Source organism: Schistosoma mansoni, assembly GCF_000237925.1.
Source record: "Schistosoma mansoni, WGS project CABG00000000 data, supercontig 0184, strain Puerto Rico, whole genome shotgun sequence".
Taxonomy (NCBI): Eukaryota; Metazoa; Platyhelminthes; class Trematoda; order Strigeidida; family Schistosomatidae; genus Schistosoma; species Schistosoma mansoni.
Genome location: NW_017386068.1, coordinates 479,078 through 495,944, shown reverse-complemented (window position 1 = coordinate 495,944; position 16,867 = coordinate 479,078). Strand labels below are relative to the sequence as shown.

Below are 16,867 nucleotides of genomic sequence, written 5' to 3'. Positions count from 1 at the left end.
TTTATCCACATCAATAGATTGCCTCCAATCCCGACATTCCTTAGCTTATATAATAGCCGGTTATGCGGAACTTTGTCGAAAGCTTTGCTGAAATCGATGTAAGCTACGTCTATAGGTAATTTTTGGTCCTTAAGAGCGCACCAGCTTTCACGAGCGACTAATAAGTTTGTGAGACAAGAGTAACCTGTTCTAAAACCATGCTGCTTTTCGGAGAGGAGCCGGTTTTCATCGAGATACTTTAACAGTTCCTCCCGAATAATCTTTTCTAAGATTTTAACAACCACACTAGTTAGGCTAATTAGTCGGTAATTCTCAGGCTTATGTTTTGTACCTGTTTTGAAGACTGGACTTACTATGGCGTTCTTCCAGTCTTTTGGTAGACGACCCTGGGTTACGGATAGATTAAAACATACACTTAAAGGGTTCGCAACAAAGTTAGCTAATTCCTTTAGTAACCTAGGATGCAGTTCATCGGGTCCAGTGGATTTACCTATGTCAAGCTTAACTAGCAGACCAAAGACATCGAGTTCTTTAATGGTTACGCTGTCCAGTGCTTGTGTGGGGGGATTTTCATGGACTGGTGAGAAGGGTGTTTCTATGGTGTATACATCGCTAAAGTATTTAGAGAATACTTGAGCTTTGCCAAAGTCGTCCTCCACTAGTGATGTGGCAGTACTGTCTCCCCATAGTGAAGGAACATTTCTTCTTTTTGTCCTTTGGTTTATATACGAATACAAGCGTTTAGGGCATTCTATGGATTCCCTAACGATTTTCTCTTCGTACAGCTTTCTGGCCTTACGGAGGGTTGAGGCACAGGTATTTCGAGCCTTTTGATACTGAGATTTTGCCTCGTCAGTCCCCAGTAACCTAAATCTGTCCCACATTTTCCTTCTTTTACGGAGAAGGATGCGAGCCTCCCTATTGAACCACGGTGGGGAGTTTCTCGGTCTCTTAGGTGTAGTCCAAGGGATGTGGGGGGCGGTAACTTTTAAGTATAAATTCCGGAATACGTCTCAAGCCGTTTCGATTGATGACTCTGGGTCTATTTTCCAATCTACTGATGATGCTGATTTCATGATGTCTGGTATGTTTGCTTTCCAAACGTTAGGTCTGGATTGAGCTGAAGCGTACTCGTGATCGACAGTTATATGGAAGTCAAAGCTTAAAACTGCATGATCACTTTTGCCTAGGGGTGGCATGTAATCCAGGTTTGCAACATCATCCTCATAATGAGTCAATATAAGATCTAGTAAGGATGATGCAGAACCCGGGTCGTACCTAGTTGCTTCCTTCACGTGTTGCACTAGGGCACATGTGATTACCGCAACAACTAGTTCCTGTTCGAAGGAATTTGCTGACGATTCAGTCCGCAGATTTCCCCAGTCCACCATGGGTGCATTAAAGTCTCCTAGGATTAGACATCGATCACTTCGTGATAAAGTGTTGAAACTGCTTAGCAGGACCTCGTTTGCCTCACAGCTTGGACTGCGATAGATCAAACTAAGTAGCAACTCTTTTCCCCTGCATTTCAGGCGGCAGCAAACTAATTCATACGTCCCACTCTCATGGGATACACTGTCGATAATGGTGGATGGAATAGCATTTCTAATGAATAGAGCTACTCCCCCTCCTTTACGCGTTTGTGTTCTGTCGGCCCTTACTAATGTAAAACCCTCGAAATCAAGTTCCCTACTATCTATAGACGGCGTCAGCCATGTTTGTGACTGCGATTATGTCTGGCCTAGTTGAGTCAATCTGTACACCTAGTTCCGGTAGCTTATTTAGTAAGCTCCGGGCGTTGGTATAACAGATCCGAAGCCTATTTAGGTGGCCTCGTGCTTCACCCAGAGTGGCTTCGGCATCATCCTCTGTCGAAGCCTCACAACCCGAAAATTTACAATTTTCAGGTCTTTTTCGCCAGCGTCTAATCTGAGCTGTAGTTCCTTTTCGGCTTCCCGTCTTTTAACACGGTCCGCCAACGGTAAGTCCTTACGGAGAAAAACTCCTGAACCCTTTAATTTATGTCCATTTTCTAAGATTAAGTCGCGTTCGTTCGGGGATTTGAAAACGACTTTAAGTAGTCTAGATTGATTTGGTTTCAGATGCGCTAGATTTCCTAGTCTATACACCTTTAGCAAGGTGACTCCGGGGATGTTTTTGGGCATAACTTGGTTGAGTAGTTGTTTTATCAACACAATGTCATGCTCAAAACGAGCTTTCGGTTCTAAGCTGTCACTCTCCTTGACTCTATGGAGAATGACTGATCTGTCGCTGTGATCAGACCTCGGCTTGTCGACCCTTTTGGTGGGGGTATGATTTCCTTTTACGTCATTTTGGCGTTTTTTTCTTACGACCCGTACCCAATCGCCAACGTTCTTTGGAGTGGTAACCACAGTCGCGTCAGGCGTACTGTGGGATTCCGGAAGGTTCAGGACGACTTGGGAGATTGGGTCATCTTTCGCGCTGGAAACCGATCGAGCCTTGCGGTTTCGGTTTCCGGAAGTTCCCTTCTGGGCACCATTTTTGATACGAGGGACAGAAGAGACTTTTTTGCGCGAGTTTCTGGTTGTGTTAGACCTCTTTGGAGGATGTTCTTCCTCCTTTGTAGAGTGTGGGTCGGCATTTTTTGGACTCACTTGGGCCTGCCTTGTGTCAATCTGCGTGTCGACAGATTGAGTGACCTGAAGGTCTGATCCACGAGGCAATAGAGCAACATCAGATGCAGTCCTATGGTAGCCGGTGACCAACGATTGGTTCATACAGCATTTATTCACTCAGAATCCTGGAGCCCATTCGCACCATTGATTTAGGATGAGTTTTCCAACTCCTAGGTGGATCTTCCACACCCATCAACCCGGTTAAAGCGCCAGATATTCGCTTTTCGTCCTCTCAATTTCGTAAACAACAGTAATGCCACGAGAAGTCAGTGAGTAGGACTTCCCTGGTAGTGTCTGTATAAGCGTGGCTATTTGAGAGCATTTGGGGAGAGCTGACTCTCCGCACCCTTGGCCGTACCAGGGCATTTGCTACCTTGGGTTTGTCCCATTGTCTGACTTGTTTGTTCTCTACAGCTGTTTTATGCTTGTATTTTGTTATATACGTTGTACTAAGATATATGTGATCATAACTATACAAATAGAACTATGACCGAAAATCTATACCTGGTTAAAATCTGTATAATAGTTGTGATCAGTAGCAGACCGGTGAAAAGGCCTAAAATTTGTGACGATAGTGCAGATGCATTTATTCTTAAGCGCTTTTTAAACATTTGACTTTAAGAATATCCTATTTTTACTCATCTCCTATTTTTGAGTCAGCCTTTAAACCTTAACAAACTTGGTCATTCAGTAATTAGGAACTTAGGGAAGATAAAAAGTGGATGCATCTGTGCTATTGCCAATGATTTTCACCCATATCGTCCAAAGTCTTTAGCCATTGGTTATGATAATCACATGGAACTCAACCAAGTAACCTTAGCTTAGTCCAGTAGTCAATGCTTTCATGATCTAAAGCCACATCTTGGTTATTCTACCCTTAGCTTTCTATCAACCTATTTTTACACTAACCAACACTGCATGTTGAGGTAGTCAGCAGTTCGGTTTGCGTAATACATGTCCCTATCACTTCAGTCAACATAGATTCACCACCCCATCAACGGGCTTGCTGTCTTATTCTAGTATCATTTACCTAACCCCAACACTGCAAACTAGGTGGTCCCAAAATACACAGGTGGTGCTCCAAAGACGCCTATGATTGAGTACTAGTAGCCGACGAGTATCCTGTATTCTTAAAAGCCCCGTTTCACATGCACGTGATAAAATAGAGAGTATAGTTGAACAGTGAACTCGTCCTTTGGTTTTCAGTTGAGCATGTTGACTAAACTATAAGTAGCATAGGTTGGCAAACACCAACTAAGTATTTTGAGTTCATGCCGAGATTCGGTTAGGGTTCAGGATTGATGAAACTCCTAATATAAGTGAAGCAGTCGAATCACTTAGTTCACTGTCATTGATTTTGGATTTGATGCAGACTGATTCTGAGACAATACTTTGCATTTAGAGGAAGAAAATTCCATCTGGAACACTTAAACTGTTGCTTAGTGTGATCAGAAGACTGTCCAACTCTGTTTTGGGCTTAATTTTCACGGCGTGGGTATATTTACGAAATGGGTCCGCGTGACTATCGTAACCAGTAGTTGAAGACTCTGTGTGACATGGCTCAGAATCGATCACAATGGTGTAGGTGTATACACTTTTTGTCTTCCTTTAAACCGTGCGATTAAAATTGCTTCATATCTGTCTTTCTTCTTATACTATATCCTTATATATAATCTTTCTTTAATATATTACCACTATTAAACTAACTACTTCTATGAATTCTGTGTTCATCTTGTTGTGCTAATGAGGTATGGCAACTTGGACCGATGCATATGTGTGCCTGGTCCTAGCTGACTGATTTCCGAAATGAGAAACTGGAGGTTCTATTATCGACTTATCACGTCCAACTTCTTCGACCTACAGACATGGATACCACACACACCACCGTAAATAAGGGATACAAAGAACGAAGAAAACGAAATTTGTTATCAAACTAAAAAGTGTCAGATGGTTGAGGGTAGTCGACAGGAAACACTGGACCTTGGTCTCGCGCTATTTAAAATTAGTCAGCAGGATGTACATGTCTTAAGGAAACTGATATTTTCTGCAGGATTTAAAACTTCGCCCAGCTTCACAGTCTGAGACATTACCATTAGGCCATTCGGGTCACGACTGACATCCTATAAAACTAAGATATGTACAACTGAATGGTCACTAGTTAGTGACCAACATCATATATATCTAGTCCTTTTTGGCGCTGATGGAATCCCATTGGTCAAGTTTCAATATGGCCACTAGTCCAGGCGACTCGAAATCGCATGCAGATCATTAAGGTGTTAATAATTGAAGGTAATTAACAGGAAACCCTAGACCTGAGTTTTGTGCTGCTTCGGATTTACTAATAAGATGTACCTTAAATCGTGAGAAAAATGTTGCAGTGATCTGTCAGTTGTATTTAAAAAGTGAGATACGATACAAAAGAGCAAACGAAAAGTTTTCACAGTTCAACAGTAGTGACACAAAATATGGTCAAAAAAGTTACAATATAATTAGACCCAAGTATTCCTTCACATACACCTTCCTACTGTTTCCCTGATCAATATTCAGTTTTTCTCATTATCATTGCTACTACATTGTTTCGACTTTCGCTTTTATCTCGTTTTATTTTCATTTGGTCATGCTAATACGGTATGACAACTTGGATTGGCGAACATTTGTGCCCGACTTAATGTTGATTATAGTTATTGACTGACAGTATGACTGTGGGGTTTACTACACTAACCCGCATCTATTTATTATTTATGTAAACACTTAAATATTGGTACAAGGAAGTACCAGATATATATGCGCCGCACAAATCTCATTTGATTTATGTGAGGTCTGTGATACTGCCCAGGTGCCCAAACCGAAGCAGGTGGTTTTCTTAGGGGGCCACACCCGGAGCCTTTGACCTGAAGGTCTAGTCCACAAGGCAGTGGAGCATCGTAAGGAGATGTCACATGGTAGCTGGTGACCGATGATTGGTTCATACGCCATTTGTTTGGAATCAGGGTTTTCAAACTCCCCTAGGTGAACTTTCTGTGTCAACCAACCCGGTTAAAGCTCCTGCCGGACATTCGCTTTTCGTCCTCTCAATTTCGTAAACAACACCCGTTGTACGAGAAGGCAGTGAGTAGGACTTCCCTGGCAGAGGCAATATATTCGCGTGGCCATGTGAGAGCATTTCGAGAGGGAGAGCGGACTCTCCCCACTCTCAGCCGTACCAGGGTATCCCGCATCCCTCCCAGATGATTGTGTGTTAATTTAGAGTCAGTCAGTCAGTCAGCTACAACGTAGGACCAGGCACATATATGCATCGGTCCAAGTTGCCATACCTCGTTAGCACAACAAGATGAACACCGGATTCATAGAAGTAATTAATTTAGTGGTGGTAGTATATAAAGAAAGGTTGTATATAAGGATATAGTACAGGAAGGAAGAGAGATATGAAGCAATTTTAATCTCATAGTTTAAGGGAAGATAAAGAGTGTATACACCTACGCCATTGTGATCGATTCTGAGCCATGTCACCTAGAGTCTCCAACCATTGGTTACGATAGTCGCGCGGACCCCAACCAGGTAGTCTGCATCTGCCAACATGGCTCAGGCTAGAAGTTAGTGACTTCAAACACTGATGCCATGTTTTGGTTTGGCCGCCCCTAACTCTCTTCCAACCATCCCCAATACTAGTCATCATAGCGCGTCGTGGTAATCGGTGTTCAGCCATACGTAACACATGGCCCAACCATCTCAGTCGATGAAGATTCATGACCTCATCAACTGATTTACCATCGTTCCCTAATACCCTGTGTCTAACCTCATTATTACTTACCCGGTGATCCCAGTAGATGCGAGCAATATTTCTAAGACATCTGTGGTCAAATACTAGTAACCTACGAGTATCTTCTACTCTTAATGGCCATGTTTCACAGCCGTAAAGTGGAACAGAGCGAACTGATGCGCAGTATACTCGTCCTTTTATTGATAGACGGATATCTCGTCTTCGCCATAGGTGACGTAAGTTGGCAAAAGCCAAACGAGCTTTTTGAATCCGTGCTGAGATTTCGTCAGACACCCACCCATTAGGGCTGATCAGACTTCCAAGATAAGTGAAGTTGTCCACGCGTTCGACTACTTCACTCCCTATCCTTAGTTCGGGTGTTGACGCAGGCCAGTCCTGGAGTAACAATTTACATTTGGATGGGGAGAAACGCATCCCAAACATCCTGGCATTATTACTGAGTTCCAACAGAAGACTCTGCACTTTGTCAGCGTCTTCACCAAACAGGACTATGTCATCTGCGTATTCTAAGTCGCTTAGTGGTCCCCTTGGTAGGAGATCAATTCCTGTAAATTCAGTCGACGAGAGTGTTATTTCCAGCAACAGGTCTATAATGAAGTTAAACAAAAGGGGATAGTGGACAGCCTTGACGTACACCACTTGAGGTTGTAAAATCATATGACAGTTCGCCATAAGCTCTCACTCGACTGATAGTGTTCGAGTAAAGAGCCTTCACAAGGTTTATGTACTTCTCAGGTACACCTTTCAATGACAGACACTGCCACAGAACCTCTCGGTCTACAGAGTCAAATGCTGCTTTCAAGTCAAGAAAAACTATCATTGTCGGACGCCGATAAACGTGTCTGTGCTCTAAAACTTGACGAATGGTGAATATGTGGTCGATACAGCCACGACCATGTCTGAAGCCAGCCTGATTTTCTCGTGTTTGCAGTTCACGAGTCTTAGTTAGGCGCCTGATAATTATTGAGGCTAGTATTTTAGATACTATGTTAGTCAGACTAATCCCTCTATGGTTATCGCAGGATGATTTTGACCCCTTTTTATATATTGGGACAATAAGTGATTGTGACCAGTCGGATGGGATTACATCCGTCTCCCAGATTTTAGCCAGAATATTAGTCAACCTAATCGCTAAAATTGGACCACCATATTTAAAGACCTCTGGAGCCAATCCATCTGGACCAGCTGCTCTTCCTCGTTAATTTAGAACTGAAATCGAAGGAGTTTATAAGTTAAATACCAGGCATACCAACTAGTCCATCTTCTCTTAAATATCTAAATGTTACGTGAGACTGCACTGTTTACAATATTTTTCTTGTATTTGCTTTTAAGGAGTTTTAGACAACCTGATATGCTTAAAATGTTTCACTAAACGTTAATATTATTTAGATATTTATCAGCTGGGTACCAGTGCGGTTTATTACTAAGAAATATAAAAAGACATGTTAAAGAGTTTAACAAGGTACGGATAAATTTTTCTAGTGGTATGATAATCACAATAAATAGCTTGTTTGTGCAAAGTTTATTTATTCAGCCAAGAACTATCAATCATTTTGCTGGACTGCATACAACATCAATTACTATGTAGGTTATGCAAATTTCAAAGGTAGTTGAATTATTTAGGGCAGAACCTTTAAAAAAGAAGAAAAGAGTTGGTGTAGCTGATACCCAAATTCAAATAAGTAGAAAAGTTAAAAGAATTGAAAAAGAAATCAAACGTCTTAATCGTCTCGATCGAACATTGAAACCAATTGAAGATATTGAAGGAGATCGTCAATTAAAGAAAGAAATAAAGTAAGCTATTTTAGAAATTTAGATATCCAGTTTCCCTTAGCACATTGAAAGAGTCGTTCAATGTCAATTTGTCAAACTGTAAAACGTACTCATCTACTTTATGTAGAAAATATACTGACTGGCTTACCTATTGGAACGACCCAATTGAGTTAGAATATTTGCTTCATGAAGTCTTATCATGCCAGGCAGGTCAGCTGGGAGAACAGTAAAACCCAAAGTCTGGCGATGGAATCGTACTGTTGGTTAACTAGGGTGTAGCTGTAGCAATGTCTCGCACAAATCTCCAGTTTTACCATAAACTAGAGGAGGGTTTTAAAAAGGTTATCCTTAAAATTAATATAACCCTAAAAACTCCCACTATCATTGGTAAAGTTTAAAATGTACAGAGTTCATCCAACACAAACGACTACTTATAAAATGTCGTGTGTAAATAATTTGAGCAACGATATCCCAGATTAACAAGGCTATGAATATCAACCTAGGTTCGCTCTGAAGTCCTTGTATTTAAAAAAAACTAATGACAACTTATTGATATCAATGAATTTTCGAGTAAACAGATGAACAATTAAGTATGATCAACACAGAGCCTGGCGTGTGTTATACCATATCCTCATCACATTGGCACAACGAAATAAAGTTTACAGCAGGAATCGTTAAAGAGCCGAAACAATATACCAATGATAATGAGGAAGACTAAGCATTGAAAATACGATTCGAAAAGGCAAAAGAAAAATGTATGTAGCAAGGAATACTAGGGCTTACTATCTAGATCAAGATGAAAGCAACACATCAGCAAAGTTGTGACCAATTCTGAGTTTCTAACCATCGATCGGCCAAACCCTAAACAGATAGTTTGTATCTACTGATATGGCTCAAACCAAAAGTTAATGATTTCATGGACTGACGCTATATCTTGGTTTGGTCGCTCCTAGCTTTCTTCCAAACTACTTGTACACCAGACTACATTGAGATATATAGTGGTTAGTTGATATTCAGATTACCATATGTGATTATTTAAAGACTTCAAGGTGACAATCGCCATCGCATTTTTGAATCTCGTTCCACACATTTCAGTTTGAGCAACTGAACAATACCACTAGCCCATATATCAGTCAGTCATTTACAACGTAGAACTTCGTACGTACGTACATCAGTTCAAGTTGCCATACCACATTAGCACAGAGATGCAGTTGTCGATTCAAATCCCATAGTGGTAGAAGTAGTAAGAGTATAAGCTTTATGTGAAAGATTAGGGTTTGAAGATGTTATTGAAAGAGTATAATACAGTGAAACAAATTTGAAAAGAGAAAAAGGATAGGGGCATAAGGAATTCAGAAGATTAGTATTTGGCAGAACACAAAGAGTGGATGCACCTTCGCCATTGCAAACGATTTTGAGCCGTGTCATTCAAGGTCTCCAACCATCGATTGCTATCATCTCGCGAATCCCAACCAGGTAGTCTACACCTACCAGAATGGCTCAGTCCACTTGTCAGTGACTTCATAGATTTGTGCCGAGTCTTGGTCTGGCCGCCCCTAGCTTTCTTCCAACCTACTCCTACATCATGAAACATTGTACGTCGGGGTAGTCGGTGGTTGGGCATACGTAACACGTGTCCCAGCCATCTCAACTGATGAAGTTTCACTACTTCATCAATCGATTTGCCATCATTACCTAGTACCCGTTTCCTAACAACTGCATTACTTACCCGGTGGTCCCAGGATATACGAGCAATGCTTCGGAGACACCTATGATCGAACACTAGTAGCCTACGAATATCCTCTACTCTTACCGGCCATGTTTCACTGCCATAAAGTAGGACAGAACGAACTGCTGCACAGTAAACTCGTCCTTTTGTTGCCAGACGGATATCTCGCCTACGCCATAAATGGCGAAAGCTAGTCGAGCCTTCTGTATCCGTGCTGAGATTTCGTCACACACCAGACCACAAGGGCTAATGAGACTCTCAAGATAAGTGAAGTGGTCAACACGCTCAACTACTTCACCCCCTATCATTAGTTCAGGTGTCGATGCAACCCAATCCTGAAGTAACATTTTGCACTTCGAGGGAGAGAATCGCATCCCGAACATGCCTGCATAGTTGCTTATCGTGGTCAGAAGACTAGCCCATATATACTCATGAACAATGTAGCTCAAAGCTGAGTGCATAAACCTGTTGTATTAAGTTGATTAGCGACCACAACAACGTTTATTTTCAAGATGTTTGTAGAAAATCCAGAGTATTTTTAAACTTGTAACTTAAGTTAAAAATCTTCCGTTGTACATGCATCTATGTTATCGTAGTTATCACCGTTGTTTTCTTCTTCTTTGTAATTCCTTCAGATTACGTCAACGACCACTAATAGACATTAGTGAAACGGAATTAGATGAACGAATAGGTATTTGGAAGAATTGGACACGTTATCAAAAAAATGTAGCAAAACGTGAAATAATCATGTATAATTCAGCAATTGCTGCTCAACAGAATGCTTTAAAATGGTTATACGAAACATCTCCTAGTTTGTATAAAATGGCTATTCAACCTTGTCCTGAACTAACGCAATCATCAGAATCATTGAATGATGATAACTCAAGGGTAACAAAAGAAAATGAAATGAATTATGTAACAATAGTAGGTCCATATATGACTGCACCAAAACTACACGGGGAATTGATTGACTCCACTAAAGAATATGAACCTCCAGATGGTGAACAAATTGATACGACAGTTCGATTAACTTATGAATTTGAAATTGAACAACAATTATTAGCTGAACCAAAGAAGAAAAAGTTTATGGTCACAAAAAAATGAAATGTTCAGTAGTTCTTTATATTGAAAAACAAACAAACAAACAAACATTGGTAAATACAAATTATGATGACTACAATGTTACATTTTGTCCGGAACTTAAAGTTAGTTGTTGAGAGTCAGCAACATAACAACACTTCACTATTTCATTTGAAAAGTGATCTCATCTAAAATAAGAAAAAAAAGATGAAAGTAATTGTATTAGGAAGATGGTTAATGTGGGAGTATATTTGAAAGAAAGTTACAAGTGGTCTAACCAAAATATGGAATCAGTTCATTAATTCATCGACGATTGGACCGAATCATGTTAACAAGTGTAGACTACATGGCTAGGGTCCATATGATTATTGTAACTAGTGGCTAGAGACTTTGAATGACATGGCCTAAAATCGTTCGTAATAGCGTAAAGATGCATCTATTCTTTGTCTTCGCCCATAATTTCTTATTTTACTAATTATTTCCTTGAATCGTATGTTCGATACTTAATCCTACTCTGGGATTAGTCTTGACAGTTTCATCTTGCTATGGTAATGGAATATGGCTATTCAAACTAATGAACACACGTGCTAGGTTCTACATCATGTATGACTAGTTTTAAGACGAACTGGTCTTGATTAGTTTGTCAGTAGAAAACATTGACATCCACAGTCTAGTGTAGCCACCCCTGCATGAATTTTGGCAATCGATAGATATACGGGAAGTTGACTTTTTCGAAGTTCTCCTTTCCAAAAGTGATCGGGATGAATAATTTTCATGAATTCAGAGACGTAATAATACTATGATATATAAAACAAAATGAGACCTTTGAACACTTTCCAAGAATTACTTAATATAAACTGGTACTTTAAACTGTTTTCTGATAGAAATCCAACATAGATACCGAAAGCTTCTTTAAATAGATACTTTCTGGCATATTCGACCTATGTGCGTAAGGTTTTAAGAAATAATAAATAATTTCATTAGTTGAGATCATGAGTCAATTGAAGTTAGACTGCCATGGAGAACCTGGGAGCACTGGACGACCGTTTCGTCCTATTGTGGGACTCCTCAGCAGTGCACATCGTGGATCGGTTGAAGTTAGAAATTAACACCGTTGGATGCAGGCTCAGTGGTCTAGAGGTTAAGCGTTTGCGCACGAAACTGGTAGGTCCTAGGTTCGAATCTCGCGGGGCGGGATCGTGGATGCGCACTGCTGAGGGGTTTCACAATAAGACGAAACGGCCGTCCAGTGCTTCCATGGCGGTTTAGCTTCAATTGACTCATGATCTCAACCATTGAAATTACTATGATATCCACAAAACCCCTTCTGATAAATAATAAATATTCGGCGAAATTACTTATTCCGACTAATGATCTTAACATGTGTAGGATGAAAGAGTTTTTTGGGATAATAAAGTCAAGACACTTAACTAGCTCGTATATATTAGAACCACCGAGTAAGCAATACTGGGGTTAGACCCAGATTGTTAGTTGAAGATGACAAATTGGTTGATAAGGTAGTGAATCTTCATCGACTGAGGTGGTTAGTGCATGGATGATGTATGCACAAATACCGCTTATCTCGACGCGTGATACTGGTTAGTGTCGGAGTAAAGTGAAAGTTAAATCAGAGTAGACTAACTTAACCGAGCCATTCACTTTTAATCTGAGCCAAGTTATTAGGTGCAAATCACCTGATTGTCGTAATCAGTGATTGAAGATATTGGATAACATGATTTAGAATTGGCGTTGATCTATTGATTTTTATTAGATTATATTATCTATGGTTAATGTTTTCTACTACTATCGATATTGGTTACTATTACTCGGGGTTTTGTCATGCGACGAATTGAACTGATGCACATATATTCCAGGTTTTATGTTGTTTACAACTGGAATATAAACAGGATGTTTAAGTGGCTTTTTGCGGCAGCGTATTATTAATTGTTCTTTAAATCTTTCCCGATATAGAATTGTAAAGTAACGAGCTAAATAAAGGTATTTGTTCGGTAAGACTGCTCAATTCTCAATAGTTCTTTGTTTAGGATGAGTATTTATATAATCTTTAAAAAAAATTTAGAAAGTACAAAAAAGGATAACAATATAACTGACTGCGCCCAAATGCCATGATACGGCCAAGGGTGGGGAAAGTCAACTCTGAGATGGTGAAGATTTGTAGCTCAGGTGGATGGTTTTGATGGAGTTTCATTCTCTGAGCTGGATGATTTGGTCACGGAGCTGTCATCGTTCTTCTGAACGACATCATCAGCACAAACTTCAGGTAGAAGTGAAGTGTACAGGATAAGCTGTGAATCACATGTGGAGAAATTCGAACACTTCATTTCTACCCGAAGTTTGTGCTGATGATGTACAGAAAAAAAGATGAAAGCTCCACGACCAAACCATCCAGCTCAGAGAATAAAACTCCATCAAGAGTCAGCTCTCCTTCCCCAAATGCTCTCACATGGCCACGCGTATACAGCCACTACCAGGGAAGTCCTACTCACTGCCTTCTTGCGGCATTACTGTTGTTTACGAAACTAAGAGAGAGAAAAGCGAATATCTGGCGCTTTAACCAGGTTGATGAATAAGTAGGATCCACCTAGGAGAGTTGTAAAACCCTCATCCTAAATCAATGGTGAACATGGTCTCCAGGATCCTGAGGGAACAAACAGTGTATGAACCAGTCGTTGGTCACCGGCTACCATGGGACTACATCTGACATTGCTCCATTGCCTTGTGGATTACACCTTTAGGTCGAGGGCTCCTGGTGTACTTAAATGGTTTGAATAATTTTTTCTGGTTAGCGTTTTTATTAGCGAGTTGGTTTCCTACGGGATGGGATCACTAACCCCATGCCCAACCCTTCTCCTTTACTCGGGCTTGGGACCGGCAGTAGCTCCCGGAGAAGCTACAGGCGGAGTTCCTGGTGTAGCCCCCTCCCCTTTAATAAAACCATCGGCTTCATCAAATATAATAAACAATATAATTAACTTACCTTATTTGATTTACTGAAATAATCTTTCAATTTATCGAACCATACAACAATATGTTGTTTATTATTATTATCATTTGTAGAGATCCATTCAGAATAATCTATATATTGTATTAACGTATAAGCAACAATAATATCTGCTGTGGTTGGATTAGTTGTACCAATTAAATAAGATGGGAAATTATTTAATAAATAATTTTCAACCAATTTTCTATAGATTGAATGTTTTTTGGGATCAATTTTACGATTCATTGAAAGAATTCGTATACTCCATGATAACCATTGTTTAATTTGACAAAATTGTAAAACCTAAATAGATACCCATAGAGATAGGGTAATATCAATGAGAAAAGAACAATTACGTAATCAATATATTACTGAAATAAAAAGAATGTATACACTAATATATACCTATGATATAATTCAATGGTCACTGGAAAGACTAATATGTTGGCGGCGGGGAGAGGGTCAATCAAACTTAGACCAATTGATTATGAATACAGTGGTCTTTAGTGCTGTTAGAGGTATGAGGGCAGTTATCACTTCCCGCTTGCCCACACCATGGAAGGGTTTTTCTAGAGGTACCTGAAAAGGAAATTGGGTTAGAAGTGGTCTTAATGACCTGAGAGCGTGACCGCAGTGCCCAAGGGACAACTGCTTGAGGTCGATTACATACGACCTTTTGTGGGTATTTTTTGTGTTAGCTCCGTACTTGTTGAGACCTTACCGCCGAAGACGGATATCCGTAGGATAAGTTGAGGTATGCATTTTTACGGTCGACCTTTTTTAACCCCAACCCTCCTTGTGGGAAGGCAGCATCGCTGCAGGTGTATACACTCTTTATCTTCCCTTAAACCTAAAGATTAAAATTGTTTCATCGCTGTTATGCTGGTTGTCTGAAGGAAACACTTTACTGTTGTCACACCTCTGTACACTCAGCAGTATGACTTCGCCTTCGAATCTTGGGTTTGCTTCTTTTAGTCTTACCACTCTTCAACCGACCTGTTTGGCATGGTAGAACCTTGAGGAATGATTATTCCAGTCAGTATAGCTCGATTGGTTTGGGCACCCGGGCAGTATTACAGTCCTCACACAAATCAAATGAGATTTGTGTGGCGCATATATGATGCCCCCTTTTTATATAGGGAACAAGATACGTAGCATTGAACTATAGAAACTAAAGATGAATGAACAGATATCTTTTAATTTGATTTGATCAATGAAGCTTGGTGGAAAGTGTGATGTGTGCTATTGATGTCCACAGATATAAGTAGTATGTATCATCAAACGAAAATGAAATGCCATGCGGCAGAAGGTTAAGAAGATTGAAGGAAAGAGAACAAGGACAGAGAATTATTGGTACAGAAACGAAGAAACAATCAAGTGTGGTATGATTGATTGACATTTTGCAAATGAAGTATTTATTGTATGGTACTCAGATTTTACCAAGAGGTTCTGTAATTTTGTATTTATATGCATTCGATTGTTCCCATTTGTGTTCTCGTTCACTACAGAAGTATAGTATAATCAGTCGTTGAGCGTGGACAAACAAATACACACCACTAAATGTGTGATTTATCTTCCTATCATTGATCATCTCCACTACGGACTCACTGAGATTAACTGATTGTAATTGTATTGAATATAGTATTATCTAGTTCTCTTTTCTGGGGTCATGAATTCTAGTTCTAATATAACGGGATTAGTCTTATTGTCGCACAGTTTTATATACGAAAGTTTATCAACTAGTTAGCTATAAAGAACTTATCATACAAGCTGAAAAAGACATAAGAAATTGTTGAGTCATTTAAGTACTGTGGGGGGGGGTTCCATTGTACAATACCGAAATGTTTTTTTAAACTATCTAAAGGTAGATATAAACAACCTTGTCTTATGTCATTTTCAGTTGTATCTATGTTCCTTTTATCTTAATCATGAAATATCAGAAGACAAACACCCGATCTTTGACTAAAACTCACTGCTTATTTAGAACCAATACCATTGTTCATATACACACATTTTTAAAGCAACATAAAATTACGATGAAAAAGAACTAGCTGACAACAACCTCTACAGTAGTAGGCCTCAACATTGACAAGGGAAAGAGCAAGATTCTAAAATACAACACAGTGAACAACGACCAAAGCACCTTTGATGGATAAGCTCTGGGAGAGGTGTAAACTTTTACGTATCTGGATAGTATCATTGATAAACTGGGAGGATTTGATGCAGATGCGAAGGTACGGGTTACCAAAGCAAGGAAAAAATTTCAACAATAAGAGAACATTCGGGGATTAAAACAATTTTCTGTCAGCCAACATCCAAGTCAGAGTTTTTTAATACAAATGTCACGACAATTCTAAATAGTTTTCTATAGTACGGAGCTGAAACTTGGAGAACTACCACAACCATCATCAACAAGATACAGGTATTTATAAACAATTGTCCACCCAAGATACATCAGATCTGTTGGCCGGATACCATCAGCAACATTCTACTGTGACAGGGAACAAACCAGCTACCAGTTGAAGAGGAAATCAGGAAAAAGTATGCATTGCGAAAATCATCGATTCGCATCACGAGACAAGCCATAACTTAGTATCGTCATAGCAAAATGAAAAGAGGAAGACCAAAGAACACATTGCACTGGGAATTGGAAGCAGACATCAAAAGGATAAATAGCATTTAGGAACGACTGAAAAAGGAGATCCAAGGACAGAGTTGGTTGTAGATTGGTGGTCAGCATCTTATGCTCTACAAGGAGTAACAGGCATAAGTAGGCAGTAAGAAGATGCCAGCTAACTGAGATCCCAGTAAAATATTACGGACTATCTAAATATAAATGGCATTTG

At 39.9% G+C, this 16,867-nt stretch overlaps 1 protein-coding gene across 1 annotated transcript; it reads left to right on the top strand.

Moving 5' to 3' along the window:
* Positions 1–7,924: 7,924 nt before the first annotated feature.
* Smp_175810 (hypothetical protein) lies at positions 7,925–11,116 on the top strand (the record flags this gene model as incomplete). The annotated part of the gene is made up of 3 exons (XM_018794654.1): positions 7,925–8,022; positions 8,062–8,232; positions 10,576–11,116. The coding sequence occupies 3 exons, from the start codon at positions 7,925–7,927 to the stop codon at positions 11,042–11,044; spliced, it is 738 nt and encodes a 245-aa protein (XP_018647054.1). The 3' UTR covers positions 11,045–11,116.
* Between the last annotated feature and the right edge of the window lie 5,751 nt (positions 11,117–16,867).